At 48.9% G+C, this 19083-nt stretch overlaps 2 protein-coding genes across 4 annotated transcripts in view; one reads left to right on the forward strand and one right to left on the reverse strand.

Moving 5' to 3' along the window:
- Positions 1–433: 433 nt before the first annotated feature.
- The window catches only part of MAJIN (membrane anchored junction protein), a 40916-nt gene continuing 22266 nt past the window's right edge, over positions 434–19083 (reverse strand). For 2 of the 3 annotated variants that reach the window (XM_051793320.1, XM_051793321.1), the window contains exons 3-12: positions 11538–11667; positions 9821–9866; positions 8661–8736; positions 7030–7155; positions 6108–6139; positions 5375–5484; positions 2910–2964; positions 1569–1623; positions 1326–1470; positions 434–746 (exon numbers count right to left, since the gene is read on the reverse strand). In XM_051793320.1, coding sequence (XP_051649280.1) covers positions 701–746; positions 1326–1470; positions 1569–1623; positions 2910–2964; positions 5375–5484; positions 6108–6139; positions 7030–7155; positions 8661–8736; positions 9821–9866; positions 11538–11667 — 821 coding nt within the window. In that variant the 3' untranslated portion in view covers positions 434–700. Of the gene's footprint in view, positions 747–1325; positions 1471–1568; positions 1624–2909; positions 2965–5374; positions 5485–6107; positions 6140–7029; positions 7156–8660; positions 8737–9820; positions 9867–11537; positions 11668–14699; positions 14824–19083 lie in introns of those variants that run through there. The other variant, XM_051793322.1, reaches the window with a different exon arrangement.
- Positions 14998–17180, forward strand: LOC127473552 (T-cell surface glycoprotein CD1b-3-like). The gene is made up of 6 exons (XM_051793325.1): positions 14998–15252; positions 15559–15816; positions 15965–16246; positions 16343–16627; positions 16732–16828; positions 17001–17180. Exons 1-6 carry the CDS (start codon positions 15174–15176, stop codon positions 17059–17061), a joined length of 1062 nt encoding a protein of 353 aa, XP_051649285.1. The 5' UTR covers positions 14998–15173; the 3' UTR covers positions 17062–17180.

A 19083-nucleotide genomic window follows, 5' to 3' on the forward strand; every position in this document is an offset into this window, starting at 1 on the left:
CACTGTCACTGGCAACCTTCAAACTTTGACCTGTCACAATTTTACATTAATAAGGACTGTCATTCCCTAAACTACTGATGGTGGTTGCAGGTAACACACTTGAATGAAGTGGGAAGACCTGCTGAGGGGTCTCCCTTCTGCTGTTGGCTCAGCCCCCTGAAAAGGGCACACCTGAAGGCTTCACTCCCAGCCTCATCCCACTGCATATTGAAGGCACAAATAATAACCCAAGTTGTGGTGTTGGGTAATTGAATCCGAAATATTTTCCAGAAATTTGACCTTTTTAATGCTGTGAAGCATAGCACTGGAGTCCACCTAATACTAGAAACCTTTGCTGCTTCTTGCAGGGAGAAAGTGTCCTGCCTGGGTAAGTCTGATTAAAATAACACACAGTTCCAAGCCGATGCTTGCTTTATTAGAATCTCACAAAAATGTTAAATTCACAAGTTATGACGCTTAAGGATCAAAACCTCAAAAGTTTTTTACTACTTTATTTCCAAAAGCTCTAAGTTGTGAAGAAAAAGACATTCTAACCCAGCATCTTCTGAATGTTACTACGAAAATGGAAACGAAGTAGAATTTAATTTAAAGATTTTAACAGCTGAGACAAGCAATGTGAAAAACTGAATTACAGAAGAAACAACACAACCCAACAATCATGCTACAAATTTACCTTTCCACAACAATCAGTACTACCAGGTCAGTTCTTTCCACCAAAAAGGTGCTGTAGTGGCGAAAAGATGATGCTGGGGAAACAACAACAACAACAAAAAGAGCACATTAGACTTAAAATACTTCTCTGAGAACTGGGAAGAAGGCAATTTCTGTCCAACAGAAAGACACAATGACAGCACAAAACAACACAGAAGGAAACTGGAAAAAAAGAGGAAACAAAGAATAATTTGTGCCCTGACGGTCTGGTCTCAGTCATTAAGGGGATGGCAAACACCACAATTAACAAGAAGTTTTATTCCTTACACAAAGTGGCTGTTCTTGGCTGGGGAGTGCATGGCAGCAGTTGGACATTGGTTGGTTTTTAGTGAGTTAATTTTCTAAGGGCTGTTACAGAGATCCAGTGACCCTCTCGTGTGTTCTTTCACAAAGACAGTTCAGAAGAGGAAAATTTTGGGGGAATGCTGCACCTTACCATGAGATAAAAGGATATTCCTGAATGTTTCTTTGCCCTGGGAGACCTTGGTTTAACCACAGAAAAGAAGTCTCCGTCCTCCAGAACCGTGCAGAATCCCCTGAACTGCCAGAATCAGCCTTGGCACAGGCTTAGACAGAGCCAGGAGTGCATTTGCTCACTGCTGCACGATTAGTACCTTCTCCAGAACGTTGAGAGACTCCTTCCTTCTGACTTCACATTTCCTTTCTTTCCTGTTTGGTCCATTTGCTGCAGCAGCTGCACTGCACCCTCAGCCTGACTGGCTGCTGCTCCTTGTTCAAGGGCAGATTCCACACATTTCCCTGTAGGAAACAGCAGCAAGAGCAAAACCACAACCTCACTCACTCCACACTCCCTGTGTACCCACTGGAATGGCATGATCCAGGAATTCCTTACTCACAGTCTTTACTAAGGGATGCTGGGCTAAACTTGCACTCATTTGCTTTGGAAGAGTTCTGAAAGGAAAAGGAACCCAAGAACTGTTACACAATGCAAAATTCTACTGTACAGAAATTTTAGTTTGCTTGCTTGTTAAGCAAGCACTAAAAGTACCAAAAAGGCAAGGTCTGTTTTCTTGTTGTTTTTTGGGGCTTTTTATCTGCTACTGTGAGGACTTTCTTCATCAAGATATTTTTACACCTTCCTCCTCAGGACATTCACAGGTCTAACATAAAGCTGTAATTAATTTAGAAGAATTTAACGTATCAGATAGTGAAATAACAGGAGCTATGGCATGAGTAGAGATTTCAAAAAACATGAACAGAGGAGTTGTGGGAAACAACAGCCCCTGGAGATATTAGCACTGCTAAGACACAGTGTTGGTACACAGATTAACTGAGAAAGGACAGAAATGAAAACTGCCAGAAGCAAGAGGTGGGCCAGGAATACCTGTAAGGAGGGTGATCAGCAACCTAAAGGACCACAAAACCCAAAACCATCGTGTAAAAGCACAAACAACAAAACCAACATGTTGGCTTCTTTAGGAGAGTGTAACCTCTAACAGAAAAACAGATCCACTGCTGTTTCCCTTGCACTAAACAAAGAATCACAGAACCATTCAGGTTGGAAAAGCACTCCAAGATCAAGTCCAGGAGCTACTGACATGTTTTTTTCCTAAACCTAATCTTCTCATCCCAAATAAAAAAACCCAAACAAACGGGAAGCATGTCACAGAATTACTTGGGTCTGATTTTGTAAAACAAATTCCACACCAGGAAGAGGATTTGTGCCCATGATTTCACACAGTGCTTGTTACACCTGTTCTGGTATTCATCAACACAACAGTTTCTGTCTGGACATCCCCCTCAGTGCAACAGTGCCCTGACTAGTGCAAATACCAGGGACAAGGTAAGCAGAGTGGGAAGAAAAAGTGACATAAATTTGAGAGTCAAATAAGCCTGCTTGTTTTAGAAAAATTATTCTTCACTGAATGCAGTCTTCCTCCTATCCTGAAAATCTAACAAACCCATCAAAACAAAGTTTTGGGCTCCTTTTGTGGGCAATCCCAAGAGAAATGAGTGATTCCTTGGAAAAGACTCTGTTCAAAGATTTTGAGGGTGGGAAAGAGCCAGGAAGAGGATAGTGTGACAGGGATTTGAACTAAATTTACAATGGGTATCCAGAAAATGGACAAAATGCCCAGGGACATTTGGGAGGATGAGTGACACCCAGGAGGACACAGGTGTTAAGGACAAGGACTAAACAGGTGCTGTTGCTTCTTTCTGAATATTCTGTAACTTACCTTTTCAAATCCATGCTCTGCTTTACTCATCTGATGAGCACAATCAGCTCCAGTTCTAAAAATAAGTCAAGTAAGTAAGAACTGAGTTTACAAAATGTCACAAAAAGGAAGCAATCCTGTAAATGGCTACTCCAAGTATTTCATTAGAAAGCAGGACTTTAGTACCTCTAGCCAACAAGATATATACCTTTAATCTGTATTTGTATTGACATTTCAAAGTCTACCTTAAAAAATTAAAATATGCACTTGTTCCAGTATTAGGCTTTCTGCTCTTCTACTAAAACTAACAAGCAGTTAAAGGGAAAAAAAAGTGTTACATGACATGGAAAGGGGGATGAGCAGTGAGGTGAGAAAGCTTGAGAATCCTACAAAGTTACAAGGGCAGGGAGCAAAGAACCACAGAAAGGGAGCTCTGTACAGGGAGGTGCAATGGGATGCATGTGGAGAATCCCAATCCTGGCTTCACACATTGTGAGGTGCTCAGTGTCACTGGGACTGTCACCAGGAGATTCTGGTTCCTCAGCACTCAGTAACACCCCAAGAAAACCCAAATCCCCCATGAGAACTTAGGGGCCAAAAAGCTTGTCCAGAAAGATGAGAAGACCAAGAGGTGGTATCACTACAGCAGACACACTCCTTCCTGGGGCAGAGGGGATGCTCAGCCTGGATGAGCTCTTCAGTCTAACAACATAACTGGAAAAAAATGACAGAAGGCTTGAAGCTGATGCTCACCAATTTGATTTTGAATTCAAGAAATTACAATTATGAACTGTTTTAATCATAACTGCTGGCTAAGACCTAGAGAGAACTGCCAGACTGGATCATGAAATAGCCCTTTTTGTTCTTGTACTTTATTAATTTACAGCTCATGTGTTGGCTAAAAGAAACCAGAAAGCATCCTGAATCAGGGGCTCATTCCTCCCTCATTTCCAGCTGTTGCATTGTGACTGGTCAGGGGAATGGGAGTGGGATTAAAGGACTACATTTGTATGAGCAGGAAAAGGACTGGCTTCAGACTGCTCCTGTTATAATCTCTGCATGGAACACACTTGGGAATGGGGCAGGATATAAGGCAAGGAATGATGACTGGACACAGCCTGTGCAGGGGAGGGGAAAGGTGTGCACAAACACATTCCACCACAGGGACAGCTCAGGGACTCTGTCACTTGTGACAATTCAGCACAGACTGAAATTTTCTCTTTTTAAAAGCTCCACTCTGTTATAAAGAAAGAAGCCTGCTGGTCTGTAACTGATGTTGGGCCTCTGGGAGATAGCCAAGAACCAAGCCTAAAGTTAGCCATGAGCCAGGGCTGCCCCCTCGTGCTAAAGGTGGCCAACAACCCCCTGAGCTGAATTAGGCAGAGCTCTGCAAATCACTGCCCTCAAGCAGCAATCCCTCCCCTCCACTCAAGGCTGCTGGAGTCCCTCTGTGGGCTCTGTCTGGACTGGACTCCCCAGGACATGACTGGGACTCACTGAGGTGAACCCAGCAAAGGGCCACAAACATGGTGATGGGATTGGGGAACCTTTTGTATGCAAAGAGGGAACCTTTTGTATGAGAGATGGCACTGTTCAGCCTGGAGAAGGCTTGGGTGGGCTCTTATCAATGTACACCTGATGGGAGAGAATGAAGGACAGGGAGCCAGGCCCTCCTCCACAGCACCTTCTGGCAGGACAAGAGGCAAAGGGCACAGATTGCAAAACATGAAATTAAGTCTGAACACCAGAAAAACCTTTTTGACTAGAACTGTGGTCATGCACTGCAATGGGCTGTCCACAGTTGTGGTGTTTCCACAGTTGGAGTCCATTCATGACCCGAGGGGATCCATCCTGGGCAACTTGCTCTGGGTGACCCTGCTTGAGCAGGAGGGGTGGGGACTCAGTGATATCAAAGGATCCATCCAACCTCAGTCACTCTGTGAAATCCAGAGACAGAGATCTACTTGGGAATCACCATGACAGGTTTAGCTACCGAAGAAACCAATGGGAAAGATGTGTGAGAATACTCATGTGCACCCACAACATGTGCAATTTGGTGAGACTTGAAAGCACTTGGAAAAGAGCAAGCTCCAGGGTGTTTTGCCATCAGCCTCGAGCTGAGAGGCAGGCTGGGGGGCAGCTGGAAAGCTGTTCCCAGTTGAAGAACTGTCCTTGCTGTCCCTGGCTCAGTGTGCAAGCCAGTGCAGTGATCTGTCTGGCTGCTGAGCTCTGTGGACACAGAGGAATTAAACAGGCAGAGGTCTGGTCCATGGCATGGGAACCTGGGAAGCACAGGAAAACTTTTTTCCCCCAATATGAGCAACGCTGCAGATTCTGTTACTTATGGAAGAGGAGGAAGAAGAAAAACAGGGCAAAGGGCTGCACAGAAATGAAACATGAGGACACAAGAACCATTAAAATGACATAAAAGAGACATTAATCTCCCTGGATATATATCAATATTTTTATTTTGTCAGTCAACTGACCTGTCCATATGCAATTGTGGGCAGGAATTCTCTGCTCCAACTTCCACTCTCCTCCTCTTCACTGCTCCTTCCACTGCAGTACTTTCTGATATGTCATTTCTTCTCCTGACCTTCAAAACATTGCAAACTTGGTATTGATAACAAGTGATTTTGACTTCTCTACTTGGGAACAAAATTCAGAGTTAATACAATGTCCATTCGTATTTTGCAAAATCATTTCATTTATAGAATGAAAACAAAAGAAGGGTTTAGGACTGAGATAAGAACTGGGAGGCCATCCAGAGAATTAAACAAAATCCTGCATTCCAGGACATCCTATTTGCTCCATCTTCAGAGGACTGCTAGGAATTTAAGTAGCAGGAATGGAATGCTAAGCAGACACAGAAACATTCTTTGGGGGAATTTGGACAGGACATCTTCGTGAATTCACTCCATGTTCAGACACTCACCCACACTGAAAACAAACCTACCCTGAGCTCTCATTACACAAAAATGACCAAATTAGCTTAACGTTGCTGTTTATGGCAGGACTGCATTCCAAGTCCCCTGGGACTGACAGGAAGATTTCTCTGCTGCTGGATGGTTCTGGGTGAGATTCAGTGCCAGTTTACACTGACTAACTCCTAGAAGTACAGGAACTGTAGCATTGCCTAAATATACACATTCTGTTTCTCCAGAATACTTTGTTTTGTTGTTTAATTTATATTTAAACAAAAACAAAGGCACAACTTACAAGCTCATCACTGCCTCTGTTTACTTCTTTACCTGTAAACAGAGGTATAAAACTTGATGATTATTTAGACTGGACTCTCTGTAACCAACTGAAAAGTACATTTTTGCATTGCACCTCATCTTCCAGGAACAAGATAAGCTACTGTCAAGAACAGTTTGGACCTTTCCACAGTCAGTTTTTACATCCAAACGTGGGATGTTTGACAGGGAGTACAAATGGGTGAGACTAAGAAATGACTGCTTGGTCATTTTATAAAGGAGATCAGATTACCTGCTAAGCAGTCATAAGAAAAAAACAGCAACTTTTTTCAGGGCCTGATACTCAGAACAGGAAATAGTAAGAACACTCAGTTTTCCCAACAGGGGAATTTCAAATGCAGAGTCCCACAGAGGCCTCAGCTGGGGCCTGAGGCTGTTCAGGGAATTCACAGAAAACCTGGAAAACGAGACACTATTAAGGTGACAACATTTGCTAATTACACAAAAGACATTATTACCATCATTACTATCATTATTTAGAAAAACAAATCCATTCTTTCTTTAGGAAACTAGAAACAGAGTGTTGTCAGCAAATGCAGTCAAGCACAAGGAAGAAAATCATGTATTCCATGGTTCCACGTAATGGCTCCAGCCCAGTGACTGACATTAAAAAATGAAGGCTGGGAGCCACTGGGCATCACTTCATAAGAATAAATAGCTCCTGAAGAGTCAGCAGTGGCTGAAAAGGCAAAGAGAAATTCAGGAAATTTTAGAAAAGCAACACAGGACAACAGAGAACACACTATCATGCTCTATTTAAACCACACCACGTGCAGTTTTGCTCTCTCTCATTCAAAGATACAGCAGGTGAAGGGAAAGGGGAAAGCAAGACATAGATCATAGGTATTTTTGGAAATTATCCAAACATAACCACAGTGACTTACCACAAGACGTATTTTGCTGAAATGAGTTCAATTCTAGATACAATGTGCAAATGTAAGGATAAGGCACAAGATGGACATTCTCATGTTTGAATTTCATCTTCGATACTCTCTCCCATTTACTCAGATCTGAGAACAATGATAAGGCTTAAAAACACAGCACTAACACTTCAAAGGAGCAGGAGTCCTGACAGTGCCTTCAAAAACCACATCATGCTGCACATGTGCACCAGGGAGCAAACCCAACCTGCCACTATGAACTTCATGAAAAAGCACTTTATGAAGAAACACTCACCCAGGTGATGCTGCCCCATCAGTCACCTGTACTAAGAGTGTTCTGTTCCCTTAACTGTACTGCCCTCCTGACACCCTTCTGCAAAAAACCCAACATGCCAGGCTCTTCCAACCCTGTGAATAAAACCTCAGCAGCCTTCCTAACTAAAAAGTAATTCTTTTAAAAATCTATTTAAAAATTGAAAAGGACCAGGACTCATAGGAGCAGCATGATTAAATTTAGTTCTCAGTTCAAAATGGGGGGGAAAAAAGATAATTGACATGGCAACCACTGAAGTTAGAGCCATTCCTTCTCCTGGGTGCAGCTCTGACATGGCTAAATTCTGTCCAGGTGCACAAGCCAGAAGAAAAAGATGAAGGCCAGCCCTTGGTGCCCTTGGTGCACTCTGATGAAAAAACACCTAGAAGGTGGAGGAGCCTGTAGTACAGCTGCTGGCCACAATAATTCCATCTCAAATGCCTCAGCACCTACATAAATCCCAGGAAACCACGCTCAGCAAAACCTGTGCACGCCAATATTCGGGTATCAGCTTCTATATGTCTATGCTGTGCAAGAGCACAGAGCTTTTACAGCACTGCCCATGTACAGCAGGCCAGGCTGACAGCAGCTAAAGGCCTCTGCAGACTTCAGGGAAGAAGGAAAAGACCTGCTGACTGCTCCCACAGGAGTAAGGGGGATGAGCAGAATAAGGTGGATACTGGGTGGATGACACTGAAGGGGGGACCAGGATAACCAGATGACAATCCTGCAGGCTTTGGGTATTCAAAAGCCTGGCTGAACTTCCAGTTATCTCAGCTTAACTACTGCTCCTGCTAAAGCTCACTCTCTGAGGTGCTTTTTGCTTCTCTCAGCCATCTCTGCAGACACCTGAGCACAGACTCACACTTGCTCCCACCTCCATCCCCAAAAGCTCACTGGTGTGGTTTAACCTCATGGAACCACACAAAAACAGCACTGCAGGCTCCTGCACCCACGGGCCAGCACTGCTAAGCCTGTAAGGAGAGCTTTACATTTTAGGAACCTCTGGGAATAATGCTCTGGCTGTGCTTGCAGTGGCAGGAGGGTGGACTTCTGGGCATGCCTTCATTTTCTCTGGCCAAATCTGATTTGGAATGCAGGGGTGTTCTGATGGAAACGCTGCAAAACACTTTTCACATCAGTTCTCTGGTGAAGGCAACATCTGAGAAGGATCTTCAGCCAATGTCAAAAAGCAAAGCTTGAAGGATTCCTACTCCAGCTAAAGATCTGCACAGTCCTACACATGAATGTTGAATTAGGCAATGCCCAACACACACGGGTCATTGAATCTTTTCTTTTATAAACAGCAAAAAAAGGATACATGGAAACACAGTGAAGTGGTCTGTAGAAAATGGATGTAAGTCATCAAGATTTCCAAGGATTACTCGAATCACTTCCTGGGGAGGCCCCCCAAAAAAACCCAAAACAAAACAAGGAAGAATATTAAAAACATTGCAACAATTCCAGTGTCAAGTACAGTTTCAAGGCTTGGGAAAAATTAACTTTACTGTTTGCATGAATCATGGAAAAGCAGGTTCTAGATACTCTGCTTTTCCTCCTCTCCTTCTCTCTGCTCCCTCTGATCATCTTAGAGCGCCCTGCACTGACAGACTCACAGAAATCAAAGGAATATCTTAATCTTAAATTAATATAGAAGAATTACTATGGAGAGTGAAGATATGGTTTCAAATTTAATAAGTTTTAAATTTAAGATGTGTCCTTTTTTTTTTTCCAGCAAAACACATGTAGCATTTACTTGTGAAAAAATAAACATATTCCTCTTTTGCTAAATATTGACCCAAATCAGTTACAAGGGAACAGCAGTTAAGCCCCCAAAAACTCTTGCTGTACTAGCAGGAAAGCTTTTCTATTAATACCTTTCAGTATTTTCAAAAATGAAAAAAATTATAATTCTTCATATCAATTAAAATCAGAACATTTTCTCCAGTAATATTTTTAATGCTATTACTATACTCTGAAGATTTTAAAAAATTAAGTAATAGGAAGGAGTATTTTTAGGAAGGCACTTTATTTGTCTCATTTTCTCAGGAATGGCAGGAGCTTTCTTCTGCCTCAGGAAGCAGATGACAACAACACAACTCACCAATTGTGACCATCAATTTGTGCTTGGCCACAAAGCATTGGCATCATTAAAAGTGCTCCTGCAGGAATGACTGTGAAGAGGAATCAGACAGGAACAGGGTGCAACTAGTTTGACAATCAGGAGTTTCCATTTGTCCAGTTTTAACAGTCAGTAGCTTCTTTGCAATATTTGAAATAAAAGCATGACTCCTCTACACCAAGTTTGCTTATTGAGGGCATTTTTAATTTACATCTGAACTCTGAACTCTCCAGAGAAGTTCCCTATTATTCGCCCTTGAGATGTTGCATTTGACAAAATGTTCCCTGTCCCATAACAAACATAAGACTTGTTCAACCTAACACCCATCCAAGGTCCTGTGGACCTGCCTCAGCTCCTACCTCTGACTCCTTGGCAGCACTTTCAGCAAGACTGAGATCAGGAGCACTGTGAAACAAGCAGAGTTGGAACCATCCCAGTCAAAAAGCAATGGAGCAACACTTGATAAAGAGTTTAAACAGCAACAAAACATCATTCCCATTGCATAGGAAAAAATACTGAGCAGGCAGATGAATTCTTAATCTATTATTCTTAAAAAACATCCACCATTGCACAAAGACTGTTCCTCGTGAACTTTCTGCCCATTTGTGTGTTGTGTATCTGTGGATACAATGGATGAGAGATCAGATCTTTACAGTTGACCCCCAGTAACCCTCAGGATTGGGGTTTTTTGACACAGTGCCCTCAAACCATGCCCTGTCTTTATCATGGTGCCATTCTGTCTAAGGGACTAAAAGGAGGAACTGGCAGGACATGTCTGTTAATCCCCTTCTGTGGAAACCCACAGCACCAGCATTAGCCCTGGCATGCTGGGAGTCATGTGCTGACTACATCAAACTGTTCCCAAATACTAACTACACCTGGAAGCCACCCTCTCAGAAGCTGTTTGCTGCCAGGTATCGGCCAACAATCTAATGCACAGGAAAAGAGCTGGTCTTAAAGAAAATCTGAACTCATTAAAAAAGTAAACAAACCACACAAAGGTCACTTAAAAATAAGCCAATAAAGTGGAGCACAAGGAATCCAAGGTGGGTAAGGAATCCAAGGCACACAGGTATTCCCTGGTTTATTTTATGGTCTGGTAGGCAGCCATGATCACACCTTCCCCACCGAGGGGCCCCAGCCAGAACACGGTCAGAGATGAGAACTCCCCTCCCTCTTCCGAAAGGCACACGGATAACAGCAAACAGCCCAGGAAGTAAATACATACACTGAGTATGGAGCTCCAAGGCTGTGCTGGTTTTGACTGGGACAGAAGTCAATTTTCTCGACAGCTTGGATTTGTGCTGAAAACAGCGTTGTTTTCAACAACAGAGATGTTGTTTTCAAACAGAGATGTTTTACTTACTGCTGAGCAGTACTTACCCAGCGTCGGGGCTTTTCTGCTCCTCACAGCGAGCAGGCTGAGGGTGCATACGAGGTTGGGAGAGAACAGGGATGGGGGGGGGATAACCCTGACCGACCCAAGTGATATTCCAGACCCGAGGATGTCACGCTCAGGAACAAAATACAGGGCAGAAAAAGGCAGGGGGAGAAGTTTGGCATCGAGGCAGACGTCTTCCCAAGTAACCATTTTGCACTACAAGAGACCTGCTTTTCTGGAGATTAAACACCTGCCTGCCCATGGGAAGCAGTGAATGAACTCAGAACTTTATTCTGCTTTGCTTGCATGTGTATCTTTTGCTTTACTTATTCAACTGCCTTTATTTTAACCCTCCGGTTTTACTTCTACCTTTCCAGTTCTCTCCCTCACTCCACTCAGTTGCCAGCTGGGCTTAAACCACCACAAAGGCTCTGGAGTTTCTCAGTTACATCCTTAAATACTGCCTGTAAAAACCGCCTCTTTTCCACTGAAGCAAAAAATTCACACAGGGCAATGAAACAGGAGTGGTTTTTTACAGCTCGGATTACTCTCTCAGCGTGTGAAAGGAATCAGCAGCAACTTTTCAATGGCCAGTGGAAAAAAGGCAGGAAATGAAGAGCCCCCCAGATTTGAATTTAAGGTCCCATATTAACTCAACGATCCGCAGGTTGGCTTCTCACCTTTAACAGACTTACCTGCTGAAGTTGCCATAGCGGATTTTAAATTTGTACACGAGCCTGCCAGCGTGAAGGAACCTTGTTTCGGGCAGTGGATAGGTGAACGGCTTCAGCGACATCCTCCCCCTCTCCTTCCCTGAATGCCAGGCTACGGGAAGCAGGACAGCCAAAGGTTAATTCCTAAAACCCTTTCACCGCGTCTCGTTCTGTCATACGAAAAGATTACACGCTGGGGCAACGCCGGGGCTGCCAGACGGGAGATGATGATGATGCCGCCGCCTCCCCAGCGCCGGGGGCGGCCTGAGGGGCCTCCGAATAGCGCCGGTTCCCACCGGGCACGCCCCGCTCCGATGGAGGACAGGCAACTCCTCACGGACACCGACACCACCCCTTCACCGGCCCCGCCGCGCCCTCGCCTCACACGGGGCCGAGGCTGAGGGCGGAGCGGAGTGAGCGCAGCGCAGCGCAGCCGAACCGAGCCGAGCGCGGCCGAACCGAGCCGAGCGCGGCCGAACCGAGCCGAGCGCGGCCGAACCGAGCCGAGCGCCGCCGAACCGAGCCGAGCGCCACCGAACCGAGCCGAGCGCGGCCGAACCGAGCCGAGCGCGGCCGAACCGAGCCGAGCGCGGCCGAACCGAGCCGAGCGCCGCCGAACCGAGCCGAGCGCCGCCGAACCGAGCCGAGCGCCGCCGAACCGAGCCGAGCGCCGCCGAACCGAGCCGAGCGCCGCCGAACCGAGCCGAGCGCCGCCGAACCGAGCCGAGCGCCGCCGAACCGAGCCGAGCGCCGCCGAACCGAGCCGAGCGCCGCCGAACCGAGCCGAGCCCGGCCGAACCGAGCCGAACGCGGCCGAACCGAGCCGAGAGCGGCCGAACCGAGCCGAGCCCGGCTGCCCGAGGGGGGACATGGCTCAGAGCGCCCGGGGTGCCCCGGCTCTGCAGCCCAGTATGATCAGTAATTTTGTGCAGTAGGTGCTTGTCGTGAGGCTCTTGCAGCACGGACAGGATATGCGGTGCCTGCTGAGAATTGGTGCCTAAGTAACAGCCCGCCAGGTTGTTGACAAGCAGGCCCACGGTCACAAAGGAGATTCTCTTGGAATGCAGCTGTTGTATCTTCCATGTGATGCAGAGAAGAACTCAGCAGCTGCTGAACGATTGTGAATGGATTTTCGCCATTCTTTGGTTAAAAAAAAAAAAAAAAGCAAAATAAACGTAGTCACTCCGCTATCTACTCTTATCCTTTCTTTCTCTTTCTTTCGTTTCCTTATATATTTTCCTAAATGAGGTCTTTATACTTTTCTACTGTTATATTTCTACAGATAATAACTAAAAAGGCTACATGCCTCCTTTCCATTGCTTTAAAATAAACCTACCAGATACATATATACATACATATATATATATATATATATATACACACACACACACACACACACATATAGATATATATATATAAAAACACCAGCCATTCAGTGTCACTGAACTCTAATCCACCTCAGGATCCACCTCAGGGGATCTATTATTAACAAGAACTTTGGTTACCCTGCCTTCAGAGCTGGGTCATAACCCACCTGCACAGGACAGAGGGCTGAGAACGGCCCCTCAACTGCTCAGCAAGAAGTGACCAACACTCATCTTAGGGGGGATCATGGGGACAAGTGGTCACCTCACAGGACAGTGTGGACAAAAGTGCCTCTGCCTCTTCCCTCCCTGGCTCCCCAAGGGTGCTCTTTGCCATCCCACCAGCCAAACACTCCCCTCTGGGCCCAGCACTGGTGGCTTCAAAGGAAGGGATGTGGACTTTGTGGTGCCATAGCTGGGGAAGTTGGTGCCATTTCTGGGCCTCCCAGCCCACCACAGCATCCCTACTTCTCACTGGGACAGCTCCATGGAAGGGAAGGGGTTTGGTGTCCTTGTGTCCCCAGGACTGACTCAGTGTCACGAGGTGCTGCACCTCAGCCTGCAGCAGCTCCATGTGGGCCTTCACCATGGCCCTACAGCTGGAGACACCGAGAATGGAGACATGGAGCAGCGACACCTGGATCCAGTTGTGCTTGGAGGGATCCCACAGCACGGGGGGCACACCCCTAGGCCCTGGTTGTGTTTGGTTGTTATCAGGGCACCCCCCTCACACTTCCCCTCACATGTGCTTTCAGCTCTGCCTTCGCCCTCAGCTTGGGCTCCCTCCAGGAAAGGGGAAGAGAAACTGCAGGTAAGGGAGGAGCAGTGGATCAGGGACACTGGGGGTGAGGCTGCCTCTGCTAACCCCCAACTTGGGACACTGGTGCCAGTGGGGACAGAGCAGGGGAATGGCTCCCACCGTTCCTGTTCCCATGCACAGGGGACTCTTCAGGAGGGGGAAAGGGTTCCCTACCAAAGCTGGTGAGAAGGAAAGGGGAGTGTCAGCCTGCAGGCCATCCCCAGGCCCTCTCCTGGGAGCGTTCAGGCCAGACTTGGGGCTCCCCAACACTGGGGTGCAGGGAAGCAGAGAAGCAGTTCCCAGGTCCTATAGCATGGATAGAGCTCCATGGAAAGGGGGAAGCTGCTCATCCACTGAAACTCCCTGGAATGGCCATCAGAGTGGGGGTACATGCTCCCATCCCCAGCCTAGCTTGAGGATCCTGCCTGGCCAAGTGCCACTGCTCCAGAATTCTGATGACAGTCCCTTCCAGGCCCTGCAGCCCATCACTTCCCATGGAACCAACACACTACAGCTGCTCTTCCCCATTCACCTTATGCATCCCAAACGGAGCTCCTGGAGGAGCTGCTTCCTCCAGCTCTGCCTGCACCCATCCCTGACCCCACAGCTGTGGTCCACACTGGAACTGCTCATCACCTCAACCTGGGGAGTCCCTTGCCCATTGAATCAGGCCAGCAGTGCCAAGTGGCCAGGGAATGTCCCCAGCAGCTCTTCTCCATCACTCTCTTCCCCCAGAGCTGTCCAGGGCCATGGGCTTGGCCCACGTGCCTGGCCCAGCTCTTCTCCTGCAGGTTTGCCACCTCACCAGCTTCTATACCCACAGCCCATCAGTGTGGCCTGGCTCTGGTGTGGCTGGGAGGTGACAAAGAGGCATGGGATGGGCACAGCCTTGGGGCACAGAGAGGCCAGGCACAAAGCCATGTGGTGGGAAGAGGGTTCTGCTGCCCTCTGGGAAAGGCAGCCCCGTTGGTGTGAACCCACCTGGCAGTGCAGAGTGGATGGCGGGGTCTGTTCTGTGCAGGGCCAGACACGCCAGGCACAACTGGCAGGACAGGATATTCCCCTCAGGGCAGTGGATGCAGCCCATGGGCAGGAGACACATCCAGCTGAAAGGGGGGGAGAAAAGAGGGGTCAGTTCACCCACATCACCCTAATTGTCACGGTGCTGCCTTGACCATGAGGGATCACTCCTGGGTGCAGTGGGGTGACCTTGCTCAAAAGCAAATTCCCCCAACACTCACAGTCACACTCAGGATGCCCCAGCCTACCCCAAGTGGGAACCTTGGAGCCCTCCCCTAAACCTCAGGGCCAGCCCCATTGGCTGCCAGGGCCATTAGAACCAGCAGAGCTGCCCAGGCAGAGCCAGCCTGAGACATCTCCAGCCTCATCTCCCACAGCCTCTTCCTCCTGCTGCTGCACCCACTGCTGCACACTCTGGGCCTCACTGCTGGCACCATGCAGCCCCCTCGCTGCTGCCTCCTCCTCGTCCTTCTCTACCTCTTCCTCCTCTCTGGGACATGGGCAACCTTGCAGGGTAAGTGGCAACCTTGCCTCAGCCACAGCTGCTCCCATGCCCCCATGGGACTCCTTGGGCAAGAGACTTCCTGCTCCCCACCCACTTTTGGCTCTTGCTTCCTCACCCCTCCTTGTCCCCTGGCTCCACACCTCCTCCTCAGCGGGGATGCAGCCACCTGAGGTGGGTGCAGGGGTGGGAGCCGGGGCTGCCAAGGATGAAGGGGGCCTAGGGGAGCCCACAGATCTCTGCAACCTCAAGGACCTGTCCCTCAGCCCCTCCACTTTCCCTGTCCCTCTCCTCTCTGCCAACCCCTGTCTCACATAGGGACCTTCACTATCCGGATGCTTAACACCTTTACCTTCCAAAACACCTCCTTTGTGGACACGGAGGGGATAGGTCTGCTGGAAGACATCCAACTTGGGTCTCTTGATAAGCACACCTGGGAAATCCACTTCTCCCAGCCCTGGGTGCATCCAGCCCTGCCCCACAGTGAGTGGGACACCATTGAAAATATGATCAAGATCTATTTGCATAAGTTCATCCGTGTCATGAATGAAGGGGCCATACAGAAGGATGTGCCCTGTGAGTATCCACTCTTCACTGTGTTCCCTCTCTAACCAGCAGCTGGGGAGTGGGGAAGGATCTGGCAAGTGCTGGCACTGATCCTGCCTGCAGGAAGGCAATCCCAGCCCCTCATGCAACAACGTCTCTCCCCTCTCAGCCCCTCCAGACCCCTTTGTGGCTCAGGTCATGGCAGGCTGCAAGCTCTACCCCAACAGGACCACTCGGATCTTCGCCTATGTGGGCTACAATGGGCAGGACTTCCTCAGCTTGGACACAGACAGTGCCACCTGGACCCCCTCCCAGGACACCGACCTGGCACGCTACATCAGCGATATCCTCCAGAACTACACCACCCTCGGTGAGGTGGTGGAGGACATCTTCAACAATACCTGCGTCAATGCCCTGGAGATGTTCCTGAGTTACGGGAGGGCAGCTGTGGAGAGACAAGGTGAGACCACCCTGACCCTGCCACAGCCACCCCAAAGCCCTGGGGCCAAGCCATGCCCAACCAGGGCTTCCCCCACCCTTTGCTCCCACCCCCCAGAGCTGCCCGTGGCCACGGTCTTTGCCCGCACGCCCAGCCCACACCAGCTGCTGCTGGTTTGCCACGTCACCGCCTTCTACCCCCGGCCCATCAGTGTGGCCTGGCTGAGGGATGGCCAGGAGGTGCCTCCGGGCCCGCAGCTCAACACCAGCCCCATCCTGCCCAACGCTGACCTCACCTACCAGCTCTCCAGCGTCCTGGCCGTGGCCCCCCAGGACGGGCACAGCTACGCCTGCCGCGTGCGCCACCGCAGCCTGGGCACCCGCAGCCTCCTCGTCCCCTGGGGTAGGTGCCACCCGTGGGCACGGGAAGGGGCGCCCCAGCCGCCCACCCGCTGCCATGGAGCAAAGCCCGGCAAGTTCATGGCAGCCCCTCCTTATATTGCCCAGGGAACTCCCACCTGCTGCTGATCACAGGGCTCCTGGCCGGGCTGCTGGCAGCCGGGGCTCTTGCTGCCCTGCTGCTGCTTTGCCTGTGCAGACGCAGGTGAGTCTCCTCCTGCCCCACACAGCAGCACAGGCACAGGAGGGGAGGGGATGCCCCAGGGGAGTTCTGCACTGGGCAGACGAGCTCCGCCTTCAGCCCTGCCAGCTCCTCTCTGCACCCCTACAAGGTCTCTGCCGTGCAGCAGCCGTCAGCTGTCCCCCTCTCCTTTCAGAAAGCACCAGGGGACAGAGGAATCACAGTCCAGGAGCTCCATCCTGAGCAAAGAAGCTTAGCCCAGAAGGGAGACAACTGTCCCCGTTCCCTCTTGGCACCTCTCAGCCAACAGGGACAAGAATTACCTTTTTCTGCTTCAAGATTGCAAGACTAACTCGACTCAGAGATGCAGGGGAGAAACCTGGGTGGCTTCTGACTCACTTGAATTTGCTAAGCAGACACAGACACAGCTCTGAGACCTCACTTTTTACACCTCTTGTGCCACTGGCTTAGGCACCCACTGAGGCTCTAGGGCACCCAAATGCCCAGAGGCAATTTTTCCCACTTCTGCTACAAGAACACTTTGATCACTAGGTGGAAAGCTGTACTCTTCCACTTCCATTTTCTAGCTGATTTGTTTTCCTAAAAACTGCCTTGATTAACCATATTCCAGAAGTCTTTGTGCTGAGACTGAACTGTTCCACGCAGACTAACAGAACCTGGCCCCAAATGGCTTTACAAAGTGCTGAGTAACACTGAAACTCTGGTATAATATGTGGGAGATGTGTAGAATATGTGCAGATGTGTATAATAAAATCAATAGTTTCACTAAGATCATGTGCCTTTCCTCAGGAGTTGTATGGCCTTGGGGGAGGTTTTGCTCAGCTGCAAAGGGAAACCAGAGCACCACTGAATTATTGGCACTAATTGCAGGAAACACCAAGGCAGGGGAAAAAAAAAAGGGTACGTGTGCCTGTGCATATATGAAAAAGTTCTTACATATTGCATGGAAAAATGTATCTGTGCAAATATGGGTAAAGTGCCCCCAAGGCTTCTAATAAAGGAGAAAATGGAAGCCCATGTCCCACTGAAGACAGCAGAGTTCAGACAGACACAGGAAGGCATTTAGTTCATGCTCCCAACCAACTTAAACACAGAGCTTCAAAAGCTTTGGTTTCCCTGCAAAATTTCCCAAGATAAGTCTGGCAGCCATGGGGGAGCCAGAAAATCCGGCTGGCCTGTGGCTGTATCCACCACAGCTCTGCTGGGCTTTGTTCCCCCTCGGCCAGAGCCTGGAAACAATGATGCTGGTGGCAGGACTACATTTTCCTGGCAGCCAGAGTCACCTGCTGGCACCACAGGGCTCAAGGACCTTGCAGCATGAGGGGTGACACCAAGCCTCTCCCAGCACTAACGGGATGGGGCAGGATGAAGCTCACCCACAGAACCTGGAAAGCAGGTGCAGCTGCTGGGCAAACCTGTTGAGGAAAGGTGTTTGTGTGAATGAACGCCCAAAAGACCCTACAGTAACATAGCCACAAACACCTGGCACCAAGGAGGTGTCTGCAAGTGTGTGCTCACAGCCCCCCAAGAGACCCTATAACAAACAGCCCCCACCCAGGCATTTTGAGAGGGCTCTTCAGGCACTTCAGCCCAGCCCACCGAGTGCTGCTGCCCACCTCAGTGCAGCACCCAGGGGCACTGCAGCCCTGTCCACCCCACCACGACTCACCCAGGCACAGCCCTGGGCTCGGGGCTTACAGCCTTCAGCACAGGGGGCACTGCAAGGACCAACAATCACCTGAGGGGATGCAAAGACCAGTGTCCCCTGTGGGTCACATGAGGTGGAACAAACTCCTACAGTCACCTGGTGCAGGGTGGGGGGGAAAGTGAGCACCAGTAATCACCCAGTAGGACTGTAAAGAACCAACATCACCTGAGGGAACTGTGGGGACCAGTGGCAACCTGGGGGTGACTCTGAGGACCAGGGTCACCTGAGAGGACAGTGAGGACCAATGGTCAGTGTGGATCAAGAGCCCCCTGTCCCCTTGGGTTATCTTCTGACCAGACAAAGGGACAATGTGAAGGACGAAGAAGTTGTGAGCAAGAAAGGGGAAAAAAACCAACAAACCAAACATGTCACAAGATAGAAATTGTGTGAACAATTTCCCTTGCATTTCTGTGTGCATTGCCTTGGCATGGCTGGGTGCAGACAGTAAAAAATACTACACCTTTAAGATGGTTACAAGACCTGAAGTTAGAACAAGGGTGGATTCATGCCAGATGTCAAGGAGGAGTTTTGGCAGGTGAATAAAGTTTTC

The sequence above is a fragment of the Manacus candei genome, unplaced genomic scaffold, assembly GCF_025592945.1.
Source record: "Manacus candei isolate 608988 ecotype Guabito, Panama unplaced genomic scaffold, ASM2559294v1 h1tg000036l, whole genome shotgun sequence".
Taxonomy (NCBI): Eukaryota; Metazoa; Chordata; class Aves; order Passeriformes; family Pipridae; genus Manacus; species Manacus candei.